Source organism: Hemicordylus capensis, chromosome 1 (assembly GCF_027244095.1).
Source record: "Hemicordylus capensis ecotype Gifberg chromosome 1, rHemCap1.1.pri, whole genome shotgun sequence".
Lineage (NCBI taxonomy): Eukaryota > Metazoa > Chordata > Lepidosauria > Squamata > Cordylidae > Hemicordylus > Hemicordylus capensis.
This window is the reverse complement of record NC_069657.1, coordinates 355,646,596-355,671,343: the sequence shown is the minus strand read 5'-3', so window position 1 is coordinate 355,671,343 and position 24,748 is coordinate 355,646,596. Positions and strand designations below refer to the sequence as shown.

At 42.4% G+C, this 24,748-nt stretch overlaps 1 protein-coding gene across 7 annotated transcripts in view; it reads right to left on the bottom strand.

Moving 5' to 3' along the window:
• Positions 1–24,748, bottom strand: part of ADGRG6 (adhesion G protein-coupled receptor G6) — a 185,804-nt gene that overhangs the window by 65,819 nt on the left and 95,237 nt on the right. For all 7 annotated transcript variants that reach the window (XM_053290074.1, XM_053290064.1, XM_053290054.1 and 4 more), the window contains 7 exons: positions 22,066–22,118; positions 21,916–21,975; positions 16,163–16,305; positions 14,226–14,340; positions 10,323–10,384; positions 9,399–9,606; positions 1,530–1,695 (listed from right to left, as the gene is read on the bottom strand). In XM_053290074.1, coding sequence (XP_053146049.1) covers positions 1,530–1,695; positions 9,399–9,606; positions 10,323–10,384; positions 14,226–14,340; positions 16,163–16,305; positions 21,916–21,975; positions 22,066–22,118 — 807 coding nt within the window. The remainder of the gene's footprint in view (positions 1–1,529; positions 1,696–9,398; positions 9,607–10,322; positions 10,385–14,225; positions 14,341–16,162; positions 16,306–21,915; positions 21,976–22,065; positions 22,119–24,748) is intronic.

Genomic DNA, 24,748 nt, shown 5'->3' with positions numbered 1-24,748 from the left:
TAGGTGCCATGGGGGGGGGCTATACACGTTTCACTAATGTTTTGCACATTAATGGGCAATCTTCAACTATTAAAAAGCACTGTACTCAGCAATGATAATACCTTTATATATAGTCTGACATACATCTAAAAAGATTCATTAAAAAGTCAGGCACATACTTCAGATAGCATAAATTCTGAACTCATCGTCCTTCATTTAAACAAAAGGAAGATCACACACACACAAACATTCCTTACTTCTTCTTTTGAAAGAGTGTTCCCAAGTGCCCCTCATGGTGATGCTTGTCAGAGAGGTGGCATTTGCAGGTGTCATTGGGGAAGGGAGGCATTAGTTCTAAGATTTTATGAAGCTTAGTGGGGTCTGGGAACTGAAACTGCTTGACATCTTATGAGACATGGCAGGGGCGTAACAGGGCTGGAGTGGGCCCAGAGACAAAATTTTAAAATGGGCCCCTCGATGATACACACACACACACTGCACAATATATAGTCATGTGACTTGCCTCTGGGGGGCCCCTCGAGGTGTGGGGGGCCCCAGGCAGCCACCTTCCCTTGCCTAATAGTAGTTACACCCCTGAGACATGGAACTTTGCCCAAGATTCCAAGAGATCAGATTTTATCAGCAGGAAATAGTTCTATGTAAGGACAGTTTCCACCTTGTTTCAGTGGCAGCTGGGGCAGGCAGGCAGTGCCAGCTTCTCTTGCTTTCTTTAGGGGATCATGGGCTTTGGCTTCTTCATGGCAGCCAGGAAGAGATGTTTAATGTCAGCTCAAACTGGCCAGGGACAGGGTGGAGCTGAAATGTCTTTCTCTGCATAGTGGTTTAATTTGGGTGTTCTAGTAAATTTATGCAGGACCAGTCATAATAAGAGCCTGGAGATAATCTCTTCTGAGATGAGGATGGCAGGAGGCTCACATGCTGGTACAGCTCAGATTTTGCTGCCAGCTCTGGTAGCGAGGTCTGGGATAACTCAACGGGACTCTGCCTTTCTCTCTGAAGGAGAAGGTGATACCTGGGATGGAGTTTAAAGGCTAAACTTAACAAAGAAGGCAAGACAGCTGGCTAGTCCATGACAGACCTCACTTGATTAGGAATCTTGATAAATTAAGATTATTCTCTGCATTGAATATGTTGGCTTGGGTGCTTGTAGCCTTTGAATCTTTGCACCCTGTGCCTTTTGATTTCAATTGCTTCTGCCATCCAAATTAAGTTTCAATCTTTTCTTGACATTAAATTTTCAATCTTTTAAAATTTCAGTTGCTTCTGAAAGCTCACAGTAGCAATGAAGGGCTGGAAGAAAAAGCTTGGCAGACAGGGCAAATTCCAAAGGCCTTACACTGACAACCTGAATATAGACCATTCAGTAGAGTCAATGGAATTTCTGCCAATACAGTGTTTATGATGGTACACATACTTTATTTTATACTTTATTTTATTTTTTAAAAATTTATTTATCAATCATATTTAAATAAGGTAAGCATACAGTGTATGCCTTTATTTAATGTGCCATGCAATTATGTGTCTTATACCTGAAAGTCTGAAGCATTGTTTTGGGGGCTGACACTGAAGGAGGAGCCACTGAATAAAGTTGAATTCAGAGAGGAAACACCAAGTGCCAAGTTCCGCGTTGAGATGCTCATGGATGGGCCTGAAAATTGAATCTTTAATGCTAAAGCGTCAATGGTCTTTATAGCTCTAAAATCAAGCAGAACACAATTCACTTTTGTAAAAAAGAAAAGGAAAGATTGTAATTAAAACAATTAGAATAAAAGCACCAAAGCAGACTCAAAAACACGCATTTTAAGCAGAAATGAAGACTGAGATGAATGTTTGCTGGTACTGGAAACATATGACCTTCTGAACTACTTTCCTTCTTCTATATATAAATTGTAGTTAATAAAGTTATACTGTACTGATTTAATTCAGTTAAGCTTTAACTCTTTTGCATCTGTATCTATGACCTGCGACTAAGCCAGTAACATTCCTAAAATACCCCAGCACGCATATCTCTGTCTTTTTTTACTTCCATTTGCCTTACCTAATGCATTTTCAGGCAAACATTCCTTAGGCAATATATAAATGTTCATTGTGTTAATATTCATATTAAGCATAAGGATAGTGGCCAACATTCTCGCTAACAGTAAATTTGTGAGTTGAGAAGAAGCATCCCTGTTGTGAAGAGCGGCCTAAGCTCTGCAGCATTTATTATTATCTGTGCAGTGTCTGCATAGGTTATAGCTCATTATCAAGCCTATTCTGTGGCAGTGATGGAACAAAATAAACTTTTTTCCCATCCACCATTGCATCCTCTCAATGTTATTCAGAGGGACTTTTCTGGGCAGTGCGGGGCCTCTTGAAATCTGGCTCTGGGCAAGATGTGTTAGAATCCTCAGTAGCATGCTGTGATACATTTGCACAGCACTTTGAGGGTAAAGCTGCTCACATTCGCCATGAGTTGGACTCTACACTTGATGCAGTGTCATTGGAGAGGTGACCAGAGTAACATCTGGTCCAGTTTTGCTAGAGGAGTTTCAATTATTGGTGCCCGAAGATGTGGACAAGGTGTCTAGTCAAGTTCGGCCGACCAAATGCGTGCTTGACACTTGCTCTTCATAGCTTATAAATATAGTAGGGAGGGCACTTTATCTGGGTCCAGTAGGTTCTAAATGCCTCATTGAGAGAAGGACGCTATTATTCAACCACTCCTAAAGAAACCTAGTCTGGATGCAGAGGATGTAAACAACTAAATGTCTGTGGTCAATATTCTCTTCCTGGGCAAGCTGTTTGAGTGGCTGACCACTCAAACAGCCACTGTTGTAGTGGCTGACCAGCTCCAGACACTCAGGGAAGCAACAGATTATCTAGATCCATTTCAATCAGACTTCAGGCCTAGCTTTGGAACAGAAACTGCTTTGGTCACCTTGTGGGAAGACCTGTGTAGAAAGAGGGAGAGTGCAACCCTATCAATTCTCTTGGATCTCTCAGTGGCTTTCAATACCATTATAATGGGGCTGCCTTTGAAAACAGTCTGGAAACTGCAGTTGGTAGGGGTGTAAGATTATTAAGTGGGAGTGGGTGTTTTGATCATATCACTGCAGTGCTTCTCAAGCTGCACTGGCTCCCAGTCCATTTCCTTGCCCAATGCATATCTATCTATCTATCTATCTATCTATCTATCTATCTATCTATCTATCTATCTATCTATCTATCTAGCCATCCATTTATCTATCTAATTTGTAGACTGCACCAAACATCTGTCTCTGGGCAGTTTACAGCAATACAAAGCAAATTAAAACAAAAATTAAAACCTAAAAACAATTCAAAACAGTCAAGTTAAAGAGCTTGAGCAAAAAAATAAAGTCTTTAAGGACTTTCTAAAAGTTGTCAGAGATGGGGAGGCTCTTATTTCAGCAAGGAGTGCATTCCAGACTCAGGGGGCAGCAACAGAGAAGGCCCACCCTTATGTGGCCACCAGACGAACCCGTGGCAACTGCAGACAAACCTCTCCAGATGATCTCAATGGGCAATGGGTCTCATGGCAAAGAAGACGTTCTCTTAAATACCCTTGACCTAAGCTGTTCAGGGTTTTATAAGTTATAACCAGCATCTTGTATTTTGCCTGGAAACTTATTGGCAGCCAGTGTAGTTCTTTTAGTATAGGAGTAATGTGGTCTCTCTGAGATGAACCAACCTGACAACCACATTCTGAACCAACTGCAGTCTTTGGACTATGTACAAAGGCAGCCCCCAATAGAGCACATTGCAGTAATCATGTCAGGAGGTTACCAATATATGTACCACTGATCTAGGATTGTTTAGCACAAGAAATGGAAGAAGCTAATGAAAGAAAACACCCCTGGCCATCACCTCATCCTGGGACACCAGGGAGAGGTTTGGATCCAGAAACATTCCCAAACTACATGCCTGTTCCTTCTGGTGAAGTGTGACCTCATCCAGAACCTGAAGACCAAAATTATCTCCCGAGTTCCAAACCTGCACAATAAGTTTCTCCAGAAGAAAAGCCAGTGTGGTGTAATGGTTAGAGTGCTGGACTAGGACCGGGGAGACCCGAGTTCAAATCCCCATTCAACCATGAAACTAGCTGGGTGACTCTGGGCCAGTCACTTCTCTCTCAGCCTAACCTACTTCACAGGGTTGTTGTGAAAGATAAACTCAAGTATGTAGTACACTGCTCTGGGCTCCTTGGAGGAAGAGCAGGATATAAATGTAAAAATAAAAGTATCATCATCATCATCTTATTTGGAAGAATGGGTAATGAGCAGCAGTGTTGTGAGCCGCTCTCCCCTCCAATGTTTTCTTGTTGGTTTCTCATCTGCGGACAGCCAAGGATACTTGTGAGATTTGATGGCAAAGGGATTCTGCTGTGCTTGTTTCTGCTGTGCTTTTGCCATTACTTTGTGGGCCACCTTCTGGCTAATTGTAACCAACATTTCACCTAGGTCTGCTGCTAGAAGGAGGGGCTGGCAGCCATTGCATCTATAAAGGCAAGGGCTGTGCCAAGGGCTCAGCCATCAGCTGCTGGGCAGGCCTCCTGTAGGTGGTCGCTGAAGCTGGCCGCCAAAGGGGGCCGGCCTTTGGGGCTGGGACAGAGGGCTTGGGCAAGCCATGCTTTGCTGTTGCTTAAAAAACTTCTCCCTTTATTTGCTAGATTTTATGCAGTTATGTGTTTGGGGGTACCTGGAGTTGGGGGGAGTATGTTCACTGTCCCTGGGGCGATTTCACTAGTGGTGGGGAACAGAGGAAAATGTGGTGTTGGGGTTATAGGGGAAAGGAGATCAGAATTTAGTAGCAGTTACCCCTTCTAGCTTCTGTGCCAGCTCTCTGACCTTGGGCAGCAGTACCAACCTCCCACAGAACCTCACCCTGCTTCTTTGTAATGCTAGGTCAGTTCAAAATAAAACAGAAATAATCCATGATTTGATTGTGAATGATGGTACTGACCTGGTATGTATTTCAAAGACCTGGATGGGGGAGGCTAGTGGTCTAGTTTGGGCCCAGCTTCTCTCAGCAGGGCCCAGCTTCTCCAATCAGGATACCCTGTTGTGAGAGGATGTGGACAGGGAGGAGGAGTGTCTTTGGTCTATAAGAATAATATCTCCCTTAGCAGGGTTCCTGTCAGAGAATTGGCCTATATTGAATGTGTGTACCTATGACTGGAGACCAAGGATAGACCAAGGTGTATACCAAGAATATACCAAGGTGTACCATTCACCCTGCTGCCAAACAGAGTCCCTAACTGAGCTGACTGACTTGGTTGCGGAGTTGGCATGGAGTCTCCCAGACTGAGTTCTGAGGGACTTTAATGTTCACTTTGGAATCAGTTTGTCAGGGTCCGCTCAGGAGTTCATAGCAACCATGACAACTATGGGCCTATCCCAAGTGGTCTTGGGACCAACACAAATTGCTGGTCACACTGTCAATTTGTTTTTTTGATCTGATCAGGATGGTGTTCCATGGATGGGGACTCCTGTGATTTCCCCATTGTCATGCATGAAAAACCATATGGTCCAATCCAAGTTTGGACTCACAGCCTCTATCTTCTGCAAGGGTGAATGACCTACTAGTATGGTAGAAGGCTATTGGATCCCAAAGGATTCCAAGAAGGTTTGGAAGGCTTTAAGATTGGTTCTGCCAGCAATTCTGTCAATGTCCTGGTTCAGACTTGGAATAATGAATTTACTCGGGCAGTAGACATGATTGTTCCTAAGCGCCCTCTCCGACCCGCTTCTAAATTAGCTCCTTGGTTTATAAAAGAACTACGGGGGCTGAAGCAGCACGGTAGATGGCTAGAACTCAAGTGGAGAAAGACTCAGTTTGAATCCGACAGGATAAAAATGAGGAATAAACAACAAAGACAGAATCCAAACAAGATGAAACTGCTCACTGTAGAAAATGGGATAGACCTGCCTGTTCTGGATGGGGTTGCCCTCTCCCAGAAAGAGCAAGTACATATTATGGGAGTACTTCTGGGCCCAAACCTCTCCCTTAACTCTCAGGTTGAGGCAGTGGCCAGGAGTGTTTTTTATCAGCTTCAGCTGATATGCCAGTGTGGTGGAACATATATAGGAGCTTGTGAGTGAGTTCGTATGTGTGGGTTACCCTAGTAACCAGGTACAGAAGGTTCGGGGGCGGGTGTTAAAAAAAGGCATTTGAGGCAGAGAGAAGAGAGGGATTTGTTTTTAGTTGTATGGGAGTAGGAGGTGTTTTTGAGCTGGGGGTTGAGAGTTTGGGGTGTTTGATCTGAACAGGAAAGATTGTTTAGGGGGGTTGTGTGGTACTTGAACGGTAAATGTGTGGAGCCTGGAGAACCAGCAGTGTTCTGGGCAGCTCCTAGTAACAGACAAGAAGGTCTGGAGGAATTCATTAAGTTCACATACCCAAGTTTAATTACCTCTGTCCCAGTTATCTCACCTCCCTATATGTTACATTTTATCCAGAACAGCTGATGTACCTAGTAATTTGGTAAAGAAGCTTGTGTGCCCTGCCTTGCAGTGACCTTTATTCTAATCCGTAAATAATAAACTTATTCTTGTTTTTCATTTTATACCTCAAATTTTGTTTCATTTTATATCCTGAACATAGACAGTTATCCTGTGCTCACGAGGCTACACAGCCAAAGGTTCTGGGTACTGAGAGCAGGGTAACAAAAATTTATATGGTGGCAGCAAGGGAAAGTAAAAACTGAATGAGTTCCCAGAACCTGAGGACAGAACTTTCATAGGACAATAAAATCAAATCACCTCCCTGAAATTCAGAGGGACATCAGGGAGGGACCCTGACAGCCGGCTATGCCCATTTCTGGACCTTAAAACAGTGGTGCATATGCTGGTAACATCCAGACTTGACTACTGCAATGTGCTCTACATTGGGCTGCCTTTGTATGCAGTCCAGAAACTGCAGTTAGTACAGAATGCAGCAGCCAAGTTGGTCTCCAGGGTTGCCCAAAGAGATCATATTACACCCAAACTATACTGGCTGTCAGTAAGTTTCCAGGTGAAATACAATGCTGGTTAATAGGTAACTATTAAGGCTTGGGTCCGAGGTATTTAAGAGAATGCCTTATTTTAAATTGTTTTAATCATATTAATGTTTTAATGGTTGTTTTGAGATTGTGAACCATCAAGGGACATTTTTGTATGAGGCGGTATATAAATTCAATTAATTAATTAATTAATTAATTAAAGTGTCTCAGTTTGTTATCCCTCATCCAGCCCATCATTGCCTCCAGGCAAGCATTTGGGGAGGTTATGCTGATGATGTTGACATGGAGAAATAGATTTGGGTGTCATTAGCATAACGCCCTGCACCAAATCTCCTGATGACGCATCCCAGCAGTTTCATGTAGATGTTATATGGAGTTCTGGGGGATGCCATACAAGTATTCAAATTTTGAAGAACAGCATTCTCCAAAAGACACCATCTGGAATCTGCCTGAAAAGTAGGAGTGGAATCACTGAAAAGCAGTGCCTCCCACTCCAAACCCCCTCAGATTCTCCAGAAGGTTACTATGGTCCAGAGTATCAAAAGCTGCCAAGAGATCCAAAAGGACCAAAACAGTCACACTCCCTCTGTCAATTCATAATTGGAGATCATCCATCAGGCCAACCAAGGCAGTCTCCACTGCATAGTCCACCCGAAAGCCAGTTGAAATGTGTCAGGTTTCTCCAAGACTGCCTGCACTGAAAGGCTACCATCTTCTCAATTACCTTGCCCAAACACGGAACGTTAGAGACAGGCCTGTAGTTGCTTAACTCTGTGGGATCCAATGCATGCTTCTTCAGAAGAGGTCTAATGATTGCCCCCTTAAGACAGGAAGGCATCCTGATCTCCTTCAGAGAAGCATTTATAACATCTACCAGGCCCCTCTATAACAACCCCCAATGTCTGACATAAGTCATGTTGGACAAGGGTCAAAGTGGTAGGCTGTACCATTCCAAGCAGCTTGTCCACATTCTCAGGTGTCTCAAGCTGAAACTCATCCAATCCAACTCCTCCACATAAGAGGAGTTGCTGGACACCTCCTCATCAGACACAGCAGTAACTGTTGGCCCAATTACAAGAGATTTTAGCCACAAAGAACTCCAGCACAATTTGTGTAGGCTGCAGTACTCAGGAAAAGTTGGAGCTGCTGCCTACTGCAGTGAGGGGGGATGCCCAGGTGAAGCCAAGGGCAGAATGTGCTGGTCTGTTGGCTGATCTTTTAACCCCTTGGCTTTCCTAGGATATGAATTGATCAAAGGCAAGCCTGAGCCTTTCCACCGTAAGAATGATATCATTCAGGGACACTATAATCATTATGAGAGATTCTGCGGACAGTAAACACGCATCACTTATGTACTGGGTGAGTAGGCTGTAAAGGAGATGCGATACGATGCTCTACTGGAAGATTCAGACTCTCCACTTTGTTGTCCCGGGGGTTGTCTCGCACCAGTCCATCTAGTTGACATGGAAACAGCCTGATTTAATGTTGGCTTCCTTGATGCCCTCTCCTTGTTGGGGGAGGGAGGGCTCGCTGGACTGTCAGCGATCAGGGCTCTAAATCTGTCCTTAGCAGAGGGATTCTTAGCAGAGAGTTAACTCACAGCTCCCTTCAGTCCTGTTGCCGGCTTATGTGAAGCAGCCTCCTTGGCAGAAGGGGAGAGGGTCTCCATGCCCAGAGCCACAAATCTGTTCTTGGTACTCACAGTGCACACTGGGCTCACCACCACTGGCTCTGCTGGTGGGAGAAAGGTGTCGCACCACATCTGCTTTCCAGTCTGATCCCTGCTGTCATTGAGAGGGCTTTTACGGGTTCTTTTCACTTGACAGGTGGCAAGCCTCTGAAGGGCATTATTTATTTAGGAGATGCTCCCGGGGGGAGGGGCGGGAATCACCAGGGAGGGGGTAAAATCTGGGTTGGGGCAGGAGCTCATGGATTGAGCTGTTAGCCCGGCACCATTTTGGATCCACCACCTTCCCCTGCCCCCAGAAATCATTAAAAATATCACAGAGGATAATTGACGGAACACTTGCAGAAGGAAGAGCAATCATCAAAAAGTTTCTCCCCTGGCATGATAAGTGTTTGGGAAGCTCTCCATGGCAGGGACTCTTCTTTCCAGCATACAGGTAAATGGATAGTGAGGATGTTAGCCAATGAATTTACTGTCAAGTCCACAAATTCCAATTTTCATATACTTGAATAAAAAGGGAGCTTTTTGTTTATTCATCTAATTTGGAAAGCTATTTCCACAAGGCAAAGGAATTATTAATTTGATTACTAGTGTTGGACATGGGGTACAGAAAGGAAATATTTTAGATATTCTTCAAACAATGTATTGCTTGTAGGTTGCTAAACATTCATGAAAGCCCTCTTCTGTTTTATTTCCATAAACACTTACTCTGAAGATGATGCTGCCAAAACACTGTCAGAACTGGTGAGAATATTGGAAAATATTGTAACCACAGTGGAACCCAGAGATTCATTGATTTCTTCATCGTTCACAATTTTTTTAAGTTTCTGGACAACATCGTTGACTTTGTCTGAAGTCAACTGCTGCCCTTCCCCAGTGAGATTTAGAAGCTGATTGGCTATATCAGCTGCATTTTCTGAAAGAACATGAACAAAACAAAATAAATCCTAATTAAAATCCTTGAAAGATATTCCTCTCCAACTGAGCTTAAATCATTATTCTAGGAAATACAAGAGAGTCAAATGTATTGAAAGGGATATAGACTGGGTATTGATCCTAGCTAGGTTCCAAATTTGCAACTGCTTATATTTTTGTAAGCTCAGTCGAAATCAGTGGAACTTCACTGTCTTGACTGGTGAAGTGTAGCCACAGACTGTAATCAACTCTAGAGTTAAATGAGTTCAAAGCAGTTAAAAGAACTGGCTGACATTCTCACTAATGGTACACTTGTGCAGGATATAAGGCTGCTGCACTAGCCAGTTGCACTAAGACTGGAGCTAGTGTTCCAGAACAGCGTTGTACCAGTACAGGCATGTTTGCAGTTGCACAGCAGGTGCATAAAACCTGTGGCATAGGTTTTAAAGGGTTTTTTTTTACAAGAGTGCAGTTTCAAAAATCCCCATTTGTAATGTTGCTATGCAATCTTGTTGCACTAGTGCAACTTTGTTCATTTTGCAAGCACACCATTAGTCAGGATGTCAGCCATAGGGCTTAAGCATGCCTAATTCTGTGATATACTGTAATATCTATTAGATTAGATAGAGTGTGTGATATCCTCCAAGAAAGCATCAGGGGACCAGCAGTAGTGTTTCACAATAATTTTGATCATGGAGCAAATGCTGAAATACTTGCCTGTGCAGTTTCTAAGGTCAGGAGCACCCCAGTACGATGTATAATTATGCAGGTCTAGAAAACTAAGAAGAAAAATGAAATAGGACTCTAACCACATTGTTTGGAATAAAATAGCACAGATGGTTGTATCCAAAGGAACTCAGTCATGGCCAAATCCCGTTTAAATCAAAGGGACTTAAGTTGGTCACATCTAATTTGCTTCACTGATATCAATAGTATATAGTCATGACTCCCAAATTTTTCTGCAGCTCTACCCATGCAATTTAAAAATCTTAATGGTTTGTCTGGCCAATTCTGGCACTATTTTCACATATACTATAGGGATGTGCACGGAACTGGGTGAGGGAAGCTCAAAGGTGGGGTGTGTGTGCTGCTTTAAGGGTGGGGAAGGGTACACTTACACCTCCTGCCGCTCTTCCCCCACCGGTGCTCCATTTTTAGAAAGTCCATTGGGGTGGCAACTTACCTCCCTGCCACCCCGTTTGCCCCCTTTACTAAAACTAATCAGAAGTATCGGACGCTGCATGCATGCCATGTGTGCTCTCCCATGCCCAGTGCACACAGGCACATCAGATCCTTCCACTTAGTTCCAGTAAAGGGGGTAAACGGAGTGGCAGGGAGGTACGGTGATGCCCCCAATGGACTTTCTAAAAATGGAGCACTGGTAGGGGAAGAGCGGCGGGAGGGGTAAGTGTACCCTTCCCCGCCCTCAAAGCACCACCCCTCCACCTTCTGTGTATTCTGTGTACATCCCTAATATACTATGCTACTTCATTCTTCCTGTTCAGTGCTAGAATTACAGGGGCCTAGAAGGAGGATATCCCTTTACCTTTTGAGCCATCCCCCCAGCTATTTTTTTTAGGAAGCTACAGGAGGATTATGATTACACTAAATTGAGGGGAGTCAATGTGTAGTGTTTGTGGATTTCATTAAGGGCTTCCCTATTTCTTTTCCTATTATCCAAGCACTACTCATGTTCCATCCACAGCTTTAAACTACGAGCTGATTCAAACATCATGTGGAGTCAAGGTTTATTGTAATTTAGGTTTATTTAATAAACTAGAACTGGTGCCACAGACTTGGTTTTTTAAAGTGATATTTCAGTATGTTTGGTTCTGCCACTTTCTAGTCTAGGAGTCCTACAAACAAGGAACAGCCATGCATGAATGTGCATTCCCCATGTTCCTTTGGATCTTTCCCAGCTCTTCTGCAGCTGTGATGCCTTTAGGCTGTCAAAAAGATATATGGAGCCTTCCTTTCTACAGCAGCGTTGCAACAGCCTCCCTTTGTAAGGGGGACCAGCAAGGCTTCATTGCACTAACAGACAAAAACACAAAAGAGGCTTTGCAGTTCCACTCTTGTTACTAAAAGACAGAGTACAAGACACAAGGATTGGGTTGGACAGGGATTTCAGTGTAACCTGTACCATCTTTATGGTTGCTGTGAAAACAGGTTGCTACTGAACTTCAGCACTGGGAAAAAAGCAGGATGACAGTAGCAAAAGCAGAATAGTAAGGGGATCAGAAAATGTTAACAGTGGGTTTCATAGAAGTGGGGCTGGATAGGAACATAGGAAGCTGTCTTACACCAAGTCTGACCATTGGTCCGTCTATTTAAGTATTGTCTACACAGATTGGCAGTGGCTTCCATGGAGAATGAGGGTAAATTTAACATGTTAACACAAATCAACAGAAAACATGAATTATAGCTTTCTGTAATGTTTTGCTTCAGAGCAAATATCACAATGGAACGATCCATCTGCATAGGTTTGCTTGTGAGCAGAGCTTTTGCCAAAATTGCCTTCTAATTTAAAAGGACAGGTGAATCCTTTAATCAACATTGCTTCTAGGAAAATGTGATGTAAAAAACTGCTAGGCAGACCAGGGGGATTTTGAACTAGCATCAATGAGAGATTCATTGGTCATGAATCTCTCACTACAGTGGCCATGTTTTGCGGCTGCTCTAGACTAGTGTCTCTGTGAATGACAGACAAAATATCAGATGAGAAATCTCTCTCTCCAGTAACGGAGCCAAATAAACTACAGCTTAATCTAAGGGCGGGTTTGGACATAATACAGAACTAAGGTTAAGCTTAATCTAGGTGCACAGCCAACTGCAAACCTAGGGTTCAGCTCTTAATTAGACAGCCATAAACAAACTGTAGTTAGTGCAATAGCATGGGTTCAGACAATAAAAGTAACCTAGGCTACCTGAAATAAACTGAAGTTCTGTGTGATGTCTGAACTAGATCTGTGATGCCCAGTTTGGAAAACTTTGACAAAAAACTGTGTGTCCACTGGTGTTCCACACCCATTTAGGCCCAGTATGAAAAAACGATGTCGCTAGTATGATAATATTAAGAATTTCTTTGAATTACAGATTTGGAAGGAAAACACCCAAAACAAAAATGAAAGATATGTTTATGGAGTTTGGAAGCTGTAAGCAATAATTTTATTAAACAAGATAATGAAGTCTGTGAATGAACTGATCATCACATTTTCATCATTTCATTGTTTATTTGAAAAAAAAGTAGTTGAATAACATGGCTGAAATAACAAAGTTCACGATAAGAAAAGTTGGCAATCGGGGAGATCAACCCAGTGAGTTGGCAGCAGCAAAGCCCAGCCGCTTCAGTTTCTATAGACCTTGCTGATCATTCAACAAAATGTGTTTGACACATATATTGGCTCCCTTACAGCAAAAGTTGTTCAGTCCAAGTGTATTATTTTTAAAAGATCAACAGACTAAGGAAGTAAGTTGTTAAACAAAAAACTCCAGTAGTTTTCCTGCCAGGCACAATATATTTATTGCAGCTGGAGTTCATGTTAATTTGTTTTCTCCTAAATTAAGATAACAATGTCACTGTTAGCACATTACTCAGATTAAATGATATGAACTGTGGCTGATTTTTGAAGGCATTACTAATGTACTAAAATAAGTTTTATTGTATTTAAATTAGTGTAATTATAATCAGTTGACAACTATAAATTATTCTTGCAATATTTTTAGTTTGCAAAGCTTATATAGTTTATCTCAAAGTAAGCCAGTGAATACGATATTATTTCTCTGAAGGAATGGGACTTCAATAGAAATATTAGAAGAGAAACTGAGGCTGAAAGTGCATTGCACAATGTTATTTTCTAAGGAAGGCTTAGGTGGGATGCCAGACTTTTCTCATAGCTTCTGAAATGTCAGGACTATGCAGAGTCAGCACTGAATAGTTTTACTTCATTGGTTATTATTTAGGAGAGATGTATATCACAGTACCTTTTGCAATCAGCTTTACATGAAAACAGTGGCACAGATGATAAAAAGCAATATGCAAGATGCAGACAAAATGTATATCTGTACTGCACTTCACATGTATCTCTGCTACAGTCACATTTCCCCAGGCATTCATCAATGCTATACAACTATATCCACAGAAGGCTAAGATATTTTTATTTTACAAATGCATGTATCACCCTTCATCCAGGAAAAAATCAGGGCAGTGGCCAAATCTCTCTCTCTCTCTCTCTTAAAGTAGCAGCAATTAAAATAAAATAAAATTAAAATTAAAGGCAAGCAGAAAAAAGGCAAGCTTTAAAAGTACTAAACCACTGACTGCAACTAAAACCCATTCAGAGGATAAAAGGTTCCTCAGGTGGGGCGCCACAGTTGCTAAAACTCTAGTCTATTAGCTCATCACCTCAATGCCAAAGGCAGAGGCTCCAAAGGAAGAGCACCAGGAAAGGAATTTAATTTGTGGACGGGTGAACACTGAAGCAGATGCTGCTCGGGTCCAAAGCTATATAGACCTTCCCAGGTAAGTACCAGCAACCCTTCAGCTTGGAAATAGACTTGCAGCCAGAATACTACATCTTTCTCTCACTATTAAGCATTTCATGATCTCTGAGCTCTTACCATGTTCTTGATGCAATCTGGGTTGAGCTACCATGGCAGAATGTATAGTTAGTCACTGTTGGTCTAGTATCTGGCCAGTAGTAGTTGTCAGGACTTTTCCCAGCTGCACATTTTTCTACAGAAACAATAAAACGAGAGTAAGAACAACAAAAAACCCACATTAGCTTCATTTGAAACATGGTTAGGCTATTCTGAAGCTCAGTTTAACCCAGGCTAGGGAAGCCCAACCTGGGTTAGGCTGCGCATGAGAACTGCTGTGATCAGGCCCAATCCTGGCAGGGCAGCACTGCCTAGCCTGGCTTTTCACCCTGGCTGTTAGCCAAGGTTAAGGAAGTGAGTACTTCCTTAACCCAGGCTATCTGCTCGTGTGCGAGCACGGGCTGCTTCCAGTCCAGCCATACACAGAGAAGAGCATCTAGAGCACCCGTCTCTTGAGAGAATCTCCCAATACCTTGCACGTGTCGCATGGTGTATTGTGAGATTCTTGGAGTCTGGGGCACATTGTCCTGGCCTCTGGAGCTGTGAGCTGCGCCACACAGCACTGTTCATCTGCGCTCACAGAACCATAACATTGCTCATCAACGGGGAAGGTGAGTAAAACAAGCCTTTTCCCACTTGGTTGTGTGAAAGACCTTGGTTTCTTAATCCCTTTATAATAAGCCATTTCCCATCCATATACTGTACGCCACTGCCTACTTGTATCAGTAGTTGTGAACCAATACCAGTCTGCAAAGGTATCAGAAGTATGCTGTCTCTGGCCTTTTCTCATTGGAGAAAGAAACCTTCTAAAACCTTAGTGAAATATATGTATTTCACTTAGTGAAATATATGTATTTCACTTAGTGAAATATATGTATTTCATATATGTATATATATGACCCCCCTCCCCCCCAAGTATTATAAACATCTGTAATCTGACTAATACTTTGCATATGGATTTCCTATACAACATTCAAAGTTCATCAAGTCATTTCGAAATTCATAATTCTGAATTCGTGATATTTTTATATTCTTTATTTACTACTTGTCATGCATGAGTTTGGAGAGAAATAACTGGTGACTGAGAATGTGTAACAGCTATTCATGAATAAAGCCCTGATTCACATGCATGGAAAACTGTGTATGCTGAATGTGCGGGGGGTGGGGGGGGATGCAGAGAAAACGCACTCTCCTTAGGGTCACTGTGATGTGTACATACCCATATATTCTAACACATATTTAGTACAGCAACGTGCGATGCCCATTGCATATTAAGTACAATGTGCAACACCCACCAATATGCAACACCCATTGCATATTAAGTACAGCAATATGCAACATCCACTACCCATCCTACCTCCCCCCTTCAAAATAAGGATAACAATTGCATGTACATGATGTATGCATACCATAATGTACATGCTGTTTACAACTGTGGCAAATGTGTGGCAAGCTCTGTATAAGGAATGCACGAATCCAATTCCCTCACCCCACAGTCACAGTTTGCTTTTTTGTTCTCTTGATGTGCTAGAATAGGTTCAGAGTGTCTACAAATTAACTTTTTGATTCGATGTTCAGAAAGCGGACATGACTGAACAAACACCTCTCTAGAAATGTAATATTTATTTTATTTTATTTTTTTGGAATGAACAACAGTTTTGTATAACTCAGTACTTTTGGTTCTAAGTAGACAAGTTGATTCTATTAATGGACCATCCCATTTTTGTTCCATGGGATCAACAGTGCTACTAAAACTCTGAACTAATTTGTTTGATAGTAGTCCATTGCTCAAAATACAGTGCCTTAGAAAACAGAACAATCTAAAATAGTTCAGAATATTTTTGTTTTAAAAACAATGCTTTTTTTAAGGCTGTGAAAAGAAGCACCCTGGGATAAGCATAATGTTTAATAAGCACATTAAATAAAGAGAACAATAAAGGTGAAGCTTCTATACTTACCAACTGGATTGACATCCACTGTATGGAGTTTCAACCCATCCCCCATTGTCTCATTACTACTTATGAGTTTGTTTCGGATTGTTTGCTCTTCTAAACTTATATTGTTGGTAGAATTGTAAACCAAAAGAGCACGGACATCAAAACTGGGGGGAGAAATTATCCAGTTACTAATCAGAATACAAATTAACAAAATGGCATCTTAATTATGGTGGCTCAGATGCATCAATCAGTTTATTTGTTTAGCCATAGCCATAACAAAATTATTTCATTCAGAAACTGGGTAGTTAAAACTACCTAAGAAAATCACAGAACACTCAAAAAGGCAAAAAATCAACTCAGAATAATTCAGAATTAAGTCAGATTGTACCAGCTTGCCAAATACTTTGGTGGTGGCAACAAAAAAAGCTGGCTATTTTTATTGTAACATGGAACCTGATGTTGGCTAGTAAGCAATTTACATAGAATCCCAAAGAACCCCCAGGATAAACGCTAAGCAATGGCCAAATAAATACATCACATAAACCACTGCAGAAATTACTACAAACAAAAATAAATAAAAATACAGGCTTCAAGTGTTCCATTTCTCCAGACACACATGGACACAGATGTTCTGCAGCCATATGGTATGTCAACACAGCTGATGGTAAGACAGTCTAGCAGCTGAAAAGGCATTCCTAAGCCTGATCTCTGTCAAGTTTAATAGACAAGGTTCTGGGAAAGAGGAGGAAGGCCAGGACAACTATAAAGAAGAGAACAACGTTAGGGATGTGCACAAAATGGATTTTGCTTTTTGTTTCGAGCTCGAAACAAAATGCAGATGGCCAAAACATTCAACTGAAAAAACTGGTCCAACCCACAGTTGTTTCAATGGAACAGACTCAAAATATTTTGATTGTTTCGGCCATAGGGAACAATGGGGAAACTCGAAACAGCCATGGTCCCCCCATGGGTAGCTCCTAGGGACACCAAAGTGGGTTGGGTGGTAGAGCATGATGATCCTATGGGGGTTGGGGGGGGGGAAGGTTAAAAATGTGTTTAAAATCACCCACTTGCCCATTTCTTTTGTGGGTTGGGTGGTAAGTAGCACCCATTATGCTCTAACACTCAACCAACTTTGGGGTACCTAGGAGCTACCCATGGGGGAACCATGGCTGTTTCGAGTTTCCCCATTGTTCCCTACGGCCAGAACAAGCGGCACTCACAGTGTGCACTGCACACAAGTTTTGCATTGCAATTTGTAAGGCATTTTGCAACCCTGCCTTGAAAAACACTGCAGAAGCACACAGTAAAAGGGAATCTGTTCCTCCCAACACAGAATACACATGTCAAACACAGTCCGGAAATAGCCAAAAAAGAATCACTGACCCCGAATCTACTGCCAGCCACAATGCCTGCATTGCAGTAACATTGTTGGCACAAGTTTCTCTCTCACACACAGTTCTGACACCTTACTTCCTAGCATTGCAACAGCTGCCATAGTAGCACCCTTAGCAGCAAGCATAGCCATAAGCTCAACTAGAACGTCTTCAGCCACATTATTACTGATTACACCTTGCAATGCAGATTGCAGAGCATTTCCAGATATAGGGCTGAGGGAGAGACTCCTGCCTATAAGCTGGGAGATGTCTGATTCTGGGTACGGTATACAATACTGAGCTAGGTGGATCAATGGTCTGACAATAAACAAAGCTTCTAAACTCTTACCATGAAAAGAACTCTTCTTTCTTCTCTTATTCTCCAGTGTATATCCCACAACACTGCTACCTACCTGCCTGTGTCTGGATAACACAATGGCCTCATATTGGTGCTGGGCCCTCGCTGACAGCCTGACACATAGGTCAGGGCACCAATACATCATCTCATCATTGGCCATGGTGATGGCATGCATGTCTGTGTCAGCAGCACTTACAAACAGGCTGTGACACATCTGGTTTTGGGTGTGGACAAAGTGGGGTGAACTGCCAGTTGTGCTGCAGTGGGTGTGGGTGACATGAGTCACTCACCTTCCATGGCCAGCTTGGGATAGTCCAGCAGTGGGGGGGAGGGTTGGTCTTCAGGAAGGCCAATTGCTCCACCAAATCAGCCTCCAAGTATGAGTAATGGGGTGTCATCACATGCCCAGTCATGAAGAACACCTTTTTTAGATATGGAAGTGCCTGGCGTGTGTGCACCCGCCCACCCAACATGCACTTAAACAAGTATGTTGTGCATGCACGTACCCAGCATGAGCACACGTGCCTGGCGTACATCCTTTTACTTCTGGTCAAGGAGGACACCAGGGCAACAGGGAGGTGTGCTATAGCCCCGATGGAAACTTTTTCAATGGCGCACCAATGGGGGAAATGTGGCGGGAGGGGTAAGGGCACAATCCCCTGCCCTTAAATGTATGCCCCCCCCCCTTCGAACCACCCTCCACTGATTCAGTGCATATCCCTAATCAGCACTGCTGCAGGGCTTTGTGGGCTCCTCCTGTACCCCTGGCGAGGTGCCAAGGAAGTCCTCGGTGAACCACAAGGTGGAACACTGAGGAGGAACTACCAGCTCCCTTGGCCCTGCCAGAGACACCATGCTGCTGAACCAGGAAGCAGTGGTGATGCCGCTGCTAAGGGTGAATGGCACACTAGTAATAGGTGCTCCAGCACCCTCCTCCTGGTTGCACCACAGCCTCCTCTCCTGGGCTTGCCTAACCTCTTCAGCTAGGAGGGCCCTCCACTTGGGCAGCTGGTCAGGGGTGAAAGCATTGCCTTTCATCCTTGGGTCACATAGGCAGCACAGCATATGCTTTGCCGATGCACTAAAGGCGTCCTCAGCCAATCCCCCACTCCAGTCAGCAGCTGACCTGCAAAGGCGATTGCTTCCTCACTGTTCATCAGTATGGACTGGACCTCACGCACTGTCTTTTCGAGTAGAAGAGCAGCGGGCAAAGCCTGGCTCAACACACAAGCTGTTCGTGTTGCTGTCTCAGCACACAAACTGTTTGTGGCAACAAAGAACGGCTCGAGTGTCAAGACACCTTTGAAAATGAGCACCCAGTCCTGGGTGAACACTTCCAAGCCATGCTGGCCACACCTGGAGTATTGTGTACAATTTTATTTATTATTTATTTATTTATCAAATTTGTATACCGCCCCAAACTTTCGTCTCTGGGCTTGTCTGTGCAAAACCTGTGCTTTGTGCCTGAGCTATGGGTTGTCCCTTTAAAAAGGAGTCAAGAATCCTCTAACACTTGGCTGATGCCTGCCGTTTAAAGATAAAACTGTTCTTAACCTCATCTCTATGATCCAAAGGCCGACATCCAGAGTAACAGCATGTGCATGGAGCATTTTCCGTGTGCAATACAGGAAAGGCTACTTTTGCCAATGACACCTATGCTTTCCAGAAATACATTCCCACACCCTCAGAGGAATAATTGATTCCTCTGTGTCCCATACTCTCAGAGGGGAATGCAGAGGAAGAAGGAATTGGCAGAAATTGCTTCCCAGCCCCCACTTGTATGTGCAAAATATTCTTTCATTACTTGACATTAGTCAGAATATCGGGCCAAGGATTCCGGCTGTTGATAGATATATCAAGGTCAGCAAGATGAGAGCTGAGGTCTGATCCAACTTTCCAAGGCTTTCAGCATTTTCCCTCTTTTCTCCCGAATGGCCAGATTATGCATGAGTTGCCAATGCAGCACTACAAGACACTAGCCACATTCGGATGTAACATGAAACCAGAGCTGAAGTGGCCTTCAGTTTCAATTTGTGTATGTCTGAATGTGTGCAACCACAGTTTTGCCCAAAAATGGACCTGTGGTTTCCCTCCTCAGACTCTGAACTGTATCTTCGGTTTGTAGCGAATTTCAACGCCTGTAACCTCCAGTTCTGCAGTGCCAGCATTACGTCCAAACACGGCACTACACTCTTTGCTGTCCGGCAGCCGAAACTGAAAGAGGAAGCTCCTCCCTTGTTCTGGCTGCTACTGGCTGCCGGGGCTGTACAATCAAGAAGGTAGCCCAGGCAGCCAGCCCCCCTTCCTCTATGCAGCCTCGCTGACTGCAGAGAGGAAGCTCTCTGTTACATCTTAATTTGGATGGGGGAGGGGAGGAGTGGTACCATGAGTACACTGGACCGTGGTTCTGCGTTATGCATGAATACGGCCTACGTGTGCTAAAGGCTTTAAACTGCCAATCTCCCAATCTATAAACAACAAAGAACAGAGAAGTAATTAGGAATACAATTCTACTCTCATTAAAATTAATGAGACATTTATATTGTACACAATAAAACTAATTCTACATTTCCCATTAAGCATTTTATTTTCACTTTGAAAGCAAGTAGTTTTAAGAAACTCTTTTTTAACAACTTGTTGATTCAACTTGAGTTTTATTTGAGTAGTTGCTGGTTAATCAAGAGTCAGAATGGTCATTCCTTATAGTGACATCAAACACAGACTATGGCCTAAAGTATCATAATTAAATAAGAAGTTAAAGCAAGCACATATTTATTGAGTTGGTAAGTGACAAAGTAGAAAGACTGCAAAACTGTTTGCAAAGCAAAATTTGGAATCCATACAGGGGCATATGATAGCCCTTAGTAAGGCATGTCTCTTACCCATGTGACCCAATCTTGGTCATATGGCTACACCTAGGAGCTGTAGGATCATTCAGGGAAAAGCAGCAGCAGCAGGAACAGAAATGTGTAGCATTACTGTGATGTCAAAAAGGGCACGGCATCAATGAATTAAGCCAATACATATGTAAATGGTATGTGTGTCTGAACACATGGAGATATAAAATTACCATAAACACAAACTACAATCCTTACTTTAATCATCCTCTCAACTCTGTTCTCCAGTGGACACAATTTAATTGGGAAACTGAACACTACTGGGATGGGGAAATTCAACACACACAAACATTAAGGAAAATGTCAATTTTTATTTAGTTAATAATCTAGCAACACAAACTGCGTTGTCACGCTTTGCTGTCCAGAGAGCTTTTTACACTGCTCCAGGTGCTGATAAAAATATGCCCTTTGAGACTTGATAAACATAGATTTGTCACTGGCATATATGACTAATATATTGGGAGCAGTGTGTACTTTGGATGGCTTTTGATGCAGATCGCTAAGTGATATAAGATTGACAAGCTACTTCATTTTCCTTTGCTCTTCCTGAGATTGTAATGTCACTTCTTCCACTAACTCTGTTAAAAAACCAGTTTCCAGTTATCTAGGTTTCCTCACTCAGAAGATGAATGGATGGGAAATCCCATGCTATTGGGGAGTCTGTGAATACCACAGCTGTGTGTGTTCCATAATGCATGGCTCTTTTCCACTCAATTGTTTCTCACCCTGCAGGGTGCCAGTTAGGTAGGAAAGGTCCACATGACTGGTCCCACCCACACACTTGTTCTACTTACAAGGATTTCCCAGTGACATGGGTGCAGCTACTCCATCCACCTAAACATTGTTCCACATCCTTCTCAGCAAGGAGACAACTGAATGAGAAGGACGTATGTAGTTGGTGCCACACACTTGGTTTCCCTGAACCCAAACACTTTCAGAGCAACATGAGAAGCCCATGAGGGATGTGTCTTTCTCAGCTGCTAGGTAATAGTGAATAGTGACAAAATGTTTGATGTGAGCAAGTGGAACAGAGAAATGAACAAGTCCAACATATGCAAGACAATCATTTCCACACATTATGAATGAACAAAATGATTCAAATTACTTCATAGCCTCTGTCATAAAACTATCTTATAACTTTACCTTTGACGGTTTACGTTTCTCTTTTCCCTCACCCCTTCTTTCACAGTGTTTGAATGAATACTAGAAGACATAAAACATGAAAATTAGAATAAAGTATCTTCCACAATTGATGTTAATTGTATCTTTTCTTCAACTGCATTGAGCATTTACCTGATATTGACAACATATACTGTGTAATTCCAATTCTGAAAGGTGTGATTTAGCTGAAAAATAGAAGGAAAAATATATACATATGAATAAATGAAGCGACTTACGTGGCACAGCGGGGAAATGCTTGACTAACAAGCAGAAGGTTGCCGGTTCAAATCCCTGCTGGTACTATATGGGACAGCAGCAATATAGGAAGATGTTCAAAGGTGTCATTTTATTATTATTATTATTATTATTATTATTATTATTATTATTATTATTTTGATTTCTATACCGCCCTTCCAAAAATAGCTCAGGGTGGTTTACAAAGAGAAACAATAAATAAATAAGATGGCTCCCTGTCCCCAAAGGGCTCACATTCTAAAACGAAACATAAGATAGACACCAGCAACAGTCACTGGAGGTACTGTGCTGGGGGTGGATAATCATCTCATACTACGTGGGAGAGGCAATGGTGAACCTTTCCTGTATTCTACCAAAGAAAACCACAGGGCTCTGTGGGCATCAGGAGTCAAAATTGACTTGATGGCACACTTTACCTTTACCTTATACCAAGTCAGACCATCAGTTTTTCTAGTTCAGTAGTGTTTGTGCTCACTCTACAGAGTTTCAGACTGGGATCTTACCCAGATCTACCTGAAGTTGAATTTGGCAACTTCTTCAGGCAAAGCATGTACACAGTAATTTTGTCCCAACTTTTAATGTGTATCTATAACCTTGTGTGTATATCCTCAAAGAGAAGGCCACACTTCTTTGCCTTGAGCAATGGGTCAAAAATAGCAGGAAAGGCATGGTTAAAAAATGCTCTTGAATTAATGTAGAGAAATCCATTCTCAGCAAATCCAGCAGGACAACAGTGAGAAAATGTATAATGAGTTTATATTCATTATAATGAGTCATTATAAAGGCGTATAATGAATTTTGCAGTGGTTCACGGTGACTCGTATTCAAGACCATGACCCACTTTATCATACTCATGATAGCAATAAAGTACTGAATCCAGTTCGGAGACAGGATACATCTCATAATCTAGCATATCAAGCTGGATCCAGATAGCATATGTACATGCCATTCCCACTCTTCTACAGTGCCCAACTAGAGTGATGAACACAATTACTCTATAAAATGTAGTTGCCTACTAAAATGTAGTTGCCTGGGTCAAGCTAGGGCTAACATAGAGGCTAACATCCTTTACAAAGTGCATACATTAGGAGGGTCTGTAGAGACATGCTGGGAGCAACAACTCCCCGAGACTTCCTGCATGCATGCTGTTGCACAAGAGGGCTAATACTTCCGAGTGCTGCTCACTCTCAGGAAGTGCTCCTGTAACAGTGGAAACACATCACTGAGCGTCAGCATTATGTTTCTGCTCTCTGAGTGTTTCTGGAATGTGAACAGCACTCGGAACATTTTATTTTATTTTATTTTATTTTATTTTATTTTATTCTATCTATCTATCTATCTATCTATCTATCTATCTATCTATCTATTTTGGAGAAGAGGCAGTAACGGATCATACAGTACTAGTATTAGGGGTGGAATTCATGAAGCTGTTAAATAACATTTTAATTTGGCCTTTATTTTCCATGGCTCTGACCATGGAAAATATTATATTTTTATTTAATATTTCTTCCACCATGGAACTAACAATGGCTTACATTATGTGCCAGGTTAGTTACCCATCCAGTCACTGACCAGACCTTGAAATGCTTAGCATCAGCAAGACTGTATCATTTGTCATCAGACCATGCCTGGGACCATGGCTGTCTTGGATAATTTCTAGACTGGCCTGTCACTACACAAACAGGGGAGAACTATATGGTAGGGATGTGCAAACTGATTTGGGTACAAATTGATTTGTACCCGAAGCTAGCTGATTCGGAGACAAAACAAATCACTCCTGTGGTCTATTTGCTAGATTCGAGTACAAATTGAATCACGCCTGATTCGATTCGAATTGATTTGAGATTTGGATCCCTCCTAATAATTCCCCAAGATTCCCAGCTTTCAATTTTTTTTAAAAAGCTAAGCTCTAGCCCAGACATCCCCAAACTGCGGCCCTCCAGATGTTGCTGAACTACAACTTCCAGCATACCCAGCCACAAAAAAATTGTGTCTAGGGATGCTGGGAGTTGTAGTTCAGCAACATCTGGAGGGCCGCAGTTTGGGGATGCCTGCTCTAGCCCTTGTAGAAGTGAAGTTATGGAGCAAAATGTGTGGTCACTGTATTTCAAGTGTTTGGATTCTTTGGTGTATAATAACTTTCCCTCAATGAATCCCTATAAGGATTCATTACACACTTTCATTTCTTCTATTCATTTTGACTGTCTTTTGGACCGTGCCAACTGTCAACTGCCATGTGCCAACTACACCCCACTCCGACCCGTAAGGCAGTGGGGTACGACTTAGTTTATGTTCTAGGATTGTTTTCAAGTATTTAGGTTCTTTGGTGTCTAATAACCTTTCCTCATAATGAAGAGTCTAAAAATTCCTAAAATATAAACTGAGTACCCAGTTGCTTGTGGGTTAGGGGGTAGCTGGAACATGGGATGCCACTAATTCTCCATCCCCACCTGCAAAGCAGTGGGGTCAAAATTTCGGGTCCCAAAATGGAAAATTTCCATTTTGAGTATAATGGAATATAGGAACATAGGAAGCTGCCATATACTGAGTCAGACCATTG